The sequence below is a fragment of the Coffea eugenioides genome, chromosome 5, assembly GCF_003713205.1.
Source record: "Coffea eugenioides isolate CCC68of chromosome 5, Ceug_1.0, whole genome shotgun sequence".
NCBI classification, from domain to species: Eukaryota; Viridiplantae; Streptophyta; class Magnoliopsida; order Gentianales; family Rubiaceae; genus Coffea; species Coffea eugenioides.
Window position 1 is genome coordinate 46,273,499 of NC_040039.1, and position 7,648 is coordinate 46,281,146.

The window sequence follows — 7,648 nt, forward strand, 5'->3', positions numbered from 1 at the left end:
TAAAAGCCATTTATTAATTTTAAAGTATTTCTTTGTTTATTGTTTTATTGGCTCTAACCTTAAGAAAGAAACAAGGTAACTGATAATTAAGGGTCCTTCGTGTATATCTTATTTTAAATTTTTTGTATAAAAAAAATTAAAACTGCCCATCTAAACTGCTATTTTTTGGAGTTTTTGCAACAAAAAAAAAGAAAATACTGTAATGATTTGATGTATGTAAAGTAAAAATATGATTGAAAAATGTATTCATGGAGAACGTAAAATTTTTTTGAAGATAAATGGCAATCCAAACAAAAACAAAAGCAGTATTGCTCATCCACTCGTATTATGAATCTCTGTTGTTGGAGCATATTGATGATTCAACAAATTTTCACATACTGCGCCCTCTTCCGCATCCTTCCCCCCGTTTTTTTCCTTTTGGGCATAAGGTTCCTCAACTCTCTCAGATTGAGTCCCAAGCCCCCTCGAAAACGACATACTCTTGCTATGAAACAACTCTCCACATCCTCCTGCTGAGTACAAATGATCATATTTGGCCCAACGCTATAGTCTTTTAATTCATTATCCCAACCTGGTTTACAACCTGCTATATTTGCTATCCCAACCTGGTTTCCCAACCGACCTTTCCACTAATTCGGATTGACTCAAGTTCAAGTAACTTGATTTGCTCAAATACTCAGTTCTATAATGTAAAAGCCAATTTCAACAACTTAACTGATATCGAATTCTATTCAATAAGGTAGGTTTACTCAGTCGTCACAAAATTCTGGACGAGTTGCTGATGAGACCAGCCCCACTGGAACACCAAGTCGTGTTTCTGGCTACTTGGTGCATATCGTCCCAAGTTCCACCTTCTAGGTGATAGCACTGAAGATGACCTTTTCTGGGTCTATGGAACTGATCATTGACCGTCAACGGCACGATATCGTCTTATTTTATTCTATATTAGAGGAGGGGACGGACCTGAAGAGATTCAACGATAATTCGATAGAGATTGAATCACTACCGAATCAGACGAATGTACTGCACATTCATTTGAATTTTTCAAGAAGAGCCATTTAATATGATAACTGGGAAGCTAAAATTTAAATCATTCACCTCCCATTCGATCAACCTTTAATGCCAAAGGCTGGTGGTTGGCACGATATCGTCATTGTGGGTCATCTTATTTAGCGATGTTTCTTTGTATCTTCTGAAGCTGTCCTCATCTAAGTAAAGGGTCTATAAATAGGTAGAGTGGCACTTGACTAGAACGGCAGAATAACCCATTCTAAGGCCGAAAGAAAAACGACTTCTGCAGTCTCTTTTCTCAGCTAGAGCTGTTCATTTTTTTTTCAGTCGTTTTACTTGCGGAATTAAGGCAATGAAGGTGATGCTCTGATTCATTTATTTAACTTAATCTTGTGCCTTGCCTGGCAAAAGATATGTAGCTAACTAATTTCAATTTGGTTTCTTGATTTTGTTAACTGCAGCAAAAAGTCGTGATTAGACTTTCTATGAATGATGAGAAGTCCCGCAAGAAGGCCTTCAAAACTGTTGTCGGTCACGCAGGTAAAGAAGAAAGTTCGATTTTTCAAGAATTAGATTCCGCAAAATACGTGATAAAACTGATTCTATTACCTTAGTTCTTGAGATTCTAAGAATTTGGCTAAGATTCTTATACAGATTCTGATCATCATTCCTCTGCTTTATCTTCAGGTGTGGAATCTACGGCTTTGCAGGGAAAGGAAAAGGATCAAATAGAGGTTGTTGGAGATGGGATTGATGCAGTGAAGCTTGCAACTTTGCTCAGAAAAAATGTTGGGTATGCAGAGCTTTTGACCGTGAGCCCAGTTGGTGAGAAGAAAGATGGTGATAAAAAGGATGATGGCAACAAAGATCCCAGTTCTACACAGCCACCTGTGGTTTGGTCCACTCATCCTTATGTTTACAGCAGTGTACCTCACCATCTCTATCAAGTTAGAGACCCCTATGAGGACTCCAACTGCACCATCATGTAAGAATGCAGGTCACAAGAAATTTGGGAATTTTATGGTTACCGATCTTTTTCCCAGTCATACAAGGAAAAGTGCAGTTCAGGGGCGCTGCTAAATTTTAGGCATGGTCCTCTAGAGAATTGGAATAAAGATGAGAATTCAATCATATTAAGGTGAAGGGAAGATACTTGGGTCCGTAGGGGGAGGACTGTTTCCTGGGGCTAATAAACCAGTTGGAGCTATTGCCTAGGTCTAAATTTTGGCTTGTTTCAAGTGTAAAAATTGATGTAAGCTTTTTGGATTTTGAAAGAAAAAAAAAGTAGTTGGTTTGTATATTCTTTTTTTTTTTTTTCAAATGATAACATGAGTTAGTTTGTATATTCGATGGTTGTATTTGAGATCCCAGGAACAAGTGTTTGGATAACTAATATTTTGTCTGCGTCGTAGATACATTTTTTAATTTTTTTTTAATATTTTCAATCACTTTATTATATTTTCAATCCACCTTTCGTGTTATTTTTTTATATCACAAGAAATAGTATAACAATTATTTTAAATAATATTTCAACTAATACTTTATCTAAATACTAATATCCGTGTAGTACCACTTTTTTTTTCCCTTGTTTTGTAAGTTTGATTTGTTTTGGCAGAGAGAAAGTTGAAGCATATTAGATTTATTTGCGTAATTGAATTAATAAGAGAGTTTTTGACTTTCCAACGAGTTGATCCTTCATTAATTAAGCTTCGTTTCTCAACCATAGAAATCAAGATGGTAGTTTGTAGCACATGGTTTATGCAAGTTATATTGTAGTTAAAACCAAATGGATCGAATCGCTCACGAGCAGTTTCAGTCTGAGCTCGATTAGAACTGACTAAGGCGAATTCAGGTTCAAAAATATTTAGCTCGTTAATTCACGAGCCGACTCAATTATATATATATTTTATTTTTTATTTTAATAGTAAAATTATATATATATTTTTAATATTTTATTATTTGTTACAAAATTATTATTTTATTTATTTTTAAAAATAAAAATAATTAATTTTTTAATTTCGAATTCGAACTTTACATTGAGAGCTAGCCGAATTCGAGTTAGAATTCAAGTTTCATAAAACTAAGTTGAAATTCGACCTGACTCGTTTGCACCCTACTTAAAGCCACGTCAAGAGGTTATATCCATTTGGTAACGAAATACTAAACAACAATTTAACAGTATAATCTGATGTATGATAAGATTATGGATGACTATACGAATATGCTTCCTTCAACCAAAAATAAAGGGAGTAAATTAACCAACCTGCAGCCCATTTCTTTATACATCCACTAAGAAAGATTAGGGCCTGCCTGACTCCTCTGATGCCAACTAAGAAGAGTCAAGAAATCTTGACAATGCTTTTGTTAGATGGCATCCAGGGAGCCAGGCAGACCATTTCTGCCTGCATTTATTTGGATGATGTTGATTTAGCTGATATCCTTCTTCAACATTATTGTTTTCTGCAACACGTTCTAATGAAAAAAGTCCTATGATTGTTAGTTGTTACACTATCGATTCATAAAATTCTGAAATTTTCTTAAATTTGACGATAAAATGTGCACCAAATCTTCTTTTTTTTTTTTTTGGGTCTTTCTTTCTTTTAATGTTCCTACATCAAAGCAGTCATCAGTTCACATATTTTCCAAACATAAGGAAATGAAATCAGAACTTTTGATAAGTTACATACACAACACGACCTAATGATACAATGATATAGGGTTCACAGTATAATCATGTTATCTGATTCCAATGAAAGGTGAGACAATACCTTCAAATGGACAAATATTTTTAGTGCCGGAATCCACCTAAAAGACTTTTCTTTTACTCCTCCCTCCTTTTGTGTTTGAGAGATTACCCCTTTTTTTTTTGTGTTGAATTTTCCTAAGTCAAAGTAGTCAGCAGTACGTATATCTTCTGTGCCTGGATTAAGATGTTGTTGGGTGCAATTTCCTGCGGTTTTCTTGTTAGACAAATTTCTGGGATTGAGCTTGAACTCATGTTTATTTCAATTGTTTCACTTTTTTTTTTTTTTTTTTTTGCAATAGTTCTTTTGTGGCTAGAACATTCAAGACATTAATGCTTAAAAAGATGTAAGAGGAAGGCCTCCTCAACCTACAGCAAGTCAAATTTGGTTTCCATTGGAGGACTGCTCCTAAATTTCACGCGTTCACACTTCACACACAAAGTTGACGCGTTTAGGAGAAAGGACCCGGCTAAAGTTGGAGGCTACTCAAAGTTGTGAGAATTTTCCAACTAATATTTTGTTTCAAAAAAATAACACAACTTTTTGTTGAATATTGGCCCCAACTAAAAGCCATTTATTAATTTTAAAGTGTTTCTTTGTTTTTTGTTTTTGGCTCTAATCTTCAGAAAGAAACAAGGTAGCTGATAATTAACAGTCCGTCGTGAATATCTAATTTTTAATTTTTTTGTATAGAAAAAATTAAAATTGTCTGTTTGAACTGCTATTTTTTGGAGTTTTTGTAAAAAAAAAAAAAAAAAAATTACTCTAACGATTTGATGATATATGTGAAGCAAAAATGTGATTGATAAATGCATTCATGGAGAATGTAAAAATTTTTTGAATATAAATGGCAATCCAAACAAAAACAAAAGTAGTATTGCTTATTCACTCGTATTATGAATATCTGTGGTTGGTGGAGATTGATGATTCAACAAATTTTCACATTGCGCCGCCCTCTTCTGCATCCTTCCCCCCGTTTTCACCCTTTTGGGTATAAGGTTCATCAACTCTCTCTGATTGAGTCCCAAACCCCTCGAAAACGACATATTCTTGCTATGAAACAACTCTTCACATCCTGCTGCGGAGTGCAAATGATCATATTTGGCCTAACACGACAGTCTTCTAATTCATTTTCACTTCTTCAGCGAGTTTGAAATTGATTTACAACCTGCTATATTTGCTATCCCAACCTAGTTTTCCAACCGACCTTTCGCCTAATTCGGATTCACTTGAGTTCAAGTAACTTGATTTACTCAAATACTCACTACTGTATCTCAAGTTCTATAGTGTAAAAGCCAATTTCAACAACTTTACTAGCATCGAATTCTATTCAATAAGGAAGGTTTACTCGGTCGTCACAAAAGTCTGGACGAGTTTCTGATGAGACCAGCCCCACTGGAATACCAAGTCGTGTTTCAGGCTTCTTGGTCCACTGTGCCAAGTTCCACCTTCTTGACCTTTTGGGTCTATGGAATTGGTCATTGACCGTTTATTTTTTTTAAACGATAATTATTGTATAATCTATTTTATTTTATATTAAAGAGATCGAACGGATTTGAAGAAATTCAAGAATAATTCAGGGGAGACTGAATGACCACATACCAAACAAATACATTATGAATTCATCTAAATTTTTAAACAGTCATGTAATGTGATAATTGGAGAGGTAAAATTTAAATCATTGGCCTCCCCCTTGCCAAGCTTTAATGACAATGGGGGTTGGTTGGCACGATATTGTCATTGTGGGTCATCTTATTTAGTGACGTTTCTTTGTATCTTCTGAAGCTGTCGTCATCTAAGCAAAGGGCCCTATAAATAGGTAGAGCGGCAGTTGACTAGCACGGCAGAATAACCCACTCTAAGGCAGAAAGAAAAACGACTTCTGCAGTCCCTTTTCTCAGCTAGAGCTGTTCATTTTTTTTCAGTCGTTTTACCTGGGGAATTAAGGCAATGAAGGTGATGCTCTGATTCATTTATTTAACTTAATCTTGTGCCTTGTCTGGCAAAAGATATGTAGCTAACTAATTTCAATTTGGTTTCTTGATTTTGTTAACTGCAGCAAAAAGTCGTGATTAAACTTTCTATGAATGATGAGAAGTCCCGCAAGAAGGCCTTCAAAACTGTTGTCGGTCACGCAGGTAAAGAAGAAAGTTCAATTTTTCAAGAATTAGATTCCGCAAAATACGTGATAAAACTGATTCTATTACCTTAGTTCTTGAGATTCTAAGAAAGAATTTGGCTGAGATTCTTATACAGATTCTGATCATAATTCCTCTGCTTTATCTTCAGGTGTGGAATCTACGGCTTTGCAGGGAAAGGGAAAGGATCAAATAGAGGTAGTTGGAGATGGGATTGATGCAGTGAAGCTTGCAACTTTGCTCAGAAAAAATGTTGGGTATGCAGAGCTTGTGACCGTGAGCCCAGTTGGTGAGAAGAAAGATGGTGATAACAAGGATGATGGCAAGAAAGATCCCAGTTCTACGCAGCCACCTGTGGTTTGGTCCACTCATCCTTATGTTTACAGCAGTGTACCTTACCATCTCTATCAAGTTAGAGACCCCTATTATGACTCCAACTGCACCATCATGTAAGAATGCAGGACACAAGAAATTTGGGAATTTTAGGGTTACCGATCTTTTTCCCAGTCATACAAGGAAAAGTGAAGTTCAGGGGTGCTGCTAAATTTTAGGCATGGTCCTCTAGAGAACTGGAATAAAGATGAGAATTCAATCATATTAAGGTGAAGGGAAGATACTTGGGTCTGTAGGGGGAGGACTCTGTTTCCTGGGGCTAATAAACCAGTTGGAGCTATTGCCTAGGTCTAGATTTTGGCTTGTTTCATGCTTCGAAAAAAAAAAAAAAGATTTTGGCTTGTTTCAAGTAGTTGTTTTGTATATTCATTCGATGGTTGTATTTGACATCCTAGGAACAAGTGTTTGGATAACTCAATTTTGCCGAATGATATTTCGTCTGTGTCATAAACATATTTTTTGATTCATCTTTTTATATTTTCAATCACATCATATACATTAAATTACAAAAGATAGTATAATAATTATTTCAAATAATACTCTATCCAAATTAATGTGTGTGTAGTACCACTTTTGGTTTCCCTTGTTTTGTAAGTTTGATTTGTTTTTGCAGAGAGAAAGGTGAAGCATATTAGATATCTTTGCGTAATTGAATTAATATGAGAGTTTCTGACTTTCCAATGAGTTGATCCTTGATGAATTAAACTTCGTTTCTCAACCACAGAAATCAAGACGGTAGTTTGTCGCACATGGTTTATGCAAGTTATATTGTAGTTAAAGCTTAGGGCTACAGAACAAATCGCGCCACTCGTCAGTAGTTCAAGTCTGAACTCGGTCAACATCGAACTCGAATTAAGTTCGATCTAATCAAATCGAACTCGAGTTCAAAAATACTTAACTCGTTAACTCGCGAGCGAACTCGATTATATATATATATATATATATATATATATTATTTTAATAATATATATTTTTAATATTTTATTATTTGTTAAGAAAAATTATTATTTTATTTATTTTTAAAAATAAAATAATTATTTTTAAAATTTTTTTAAGCTCGAACCCGAGTTCGAATTTTATAAAATTAAGTTGAGGCTTGACTCGATTAAATGAAAACTCGATTCGGCTCGACTCGTTTGCGCCTACTTAAAGCCACATCAAGAGGTTATATCCATTCGGTAACGAAATACTAAACAACAATTTAACAGCATAATTTGATGTATGATAAGATTATGGATGACTATACGAATATGCTTCCTTCAACCAAAAATAAAGAGAGTAAATTAACCAACCTGCAGCCCATTTCTTTATCCATCCACGAAGAAAGATTAGGGCCTGCCTGACTCCTCTGATGCCAACTAG

The 7,648-nt window shown here is 35.0% G+C and overlaps 2 protein-coding genes across 2 annotated transcripts; both read left to right on the forward strand.

Annotated features, from left to right (window-relative positions):
- The first annotated feature begins 1,249 nt into the window (after nt 1-1,249).
- Nucleotides 1,250-2,311, forward strand: LOC113770157 (disease resistance protein Pik-1-like). The gene is made up of 3 exons (XM_027314543.1): nt 1,250-1,369; nt 1,473-1,551; nt 1,699-2,311. Exons 1-3 carry the CDS (start codon nt 1,364-1,366, stop codon nt 1,998-2,000), a joined length of 387 nt encoding a protein of 128 aa, XP_027170344.1. The 5' UTR covers nt 1,250-1,363; the 3' UTR covers nt 2,001-2,311.
- A 3,275-nt stretch (nt 2,312-5,586) lies between these two features.
- LOC113770158 (heavy metal-associated isoprenylated plant protein 16-like) lies at nt 5,587-6,747 on the forward strand. The gene is made up of 3 exons (XM_027314545.1): nt 5,587-5,711; nt 5,815-5,893; nt 6,045-6,747. Exons 1-3 carry the CDS (start codon nt 5,706-5,708, stop codon nt 6,344-6,346), a joined length of 387 nt encoding a protein of 128 aa, XP_027170346.1. The 5' UTR covers nt 5,587-5,705; the 3' UTR covers nt 6,347-6,747.
- Nucleotides 6,748-7,648: the final 901 nt, after the last annotated feature.

Coding starts and splice junctions, on each gene's coding strand:
- LOC113770157 (XM_027314543.1), top strand. Junction 1,552..1,698: donor AACTGTTGTCGGTCACGCAG/GTAAAGAAGAAA, acceptor CTTTATCTTCAG/GTGTGGAATCTACGGCTTTG.
- LOC113770158 (XM_027314545.1), top strand. Junction 5,894..6,044: donor AACTGTTGTCGGTCACGCAG/GTAAAGAAGAAA, acceptor CTTTATCTTCAG/GTGTGGAATCTACGGCTTTG.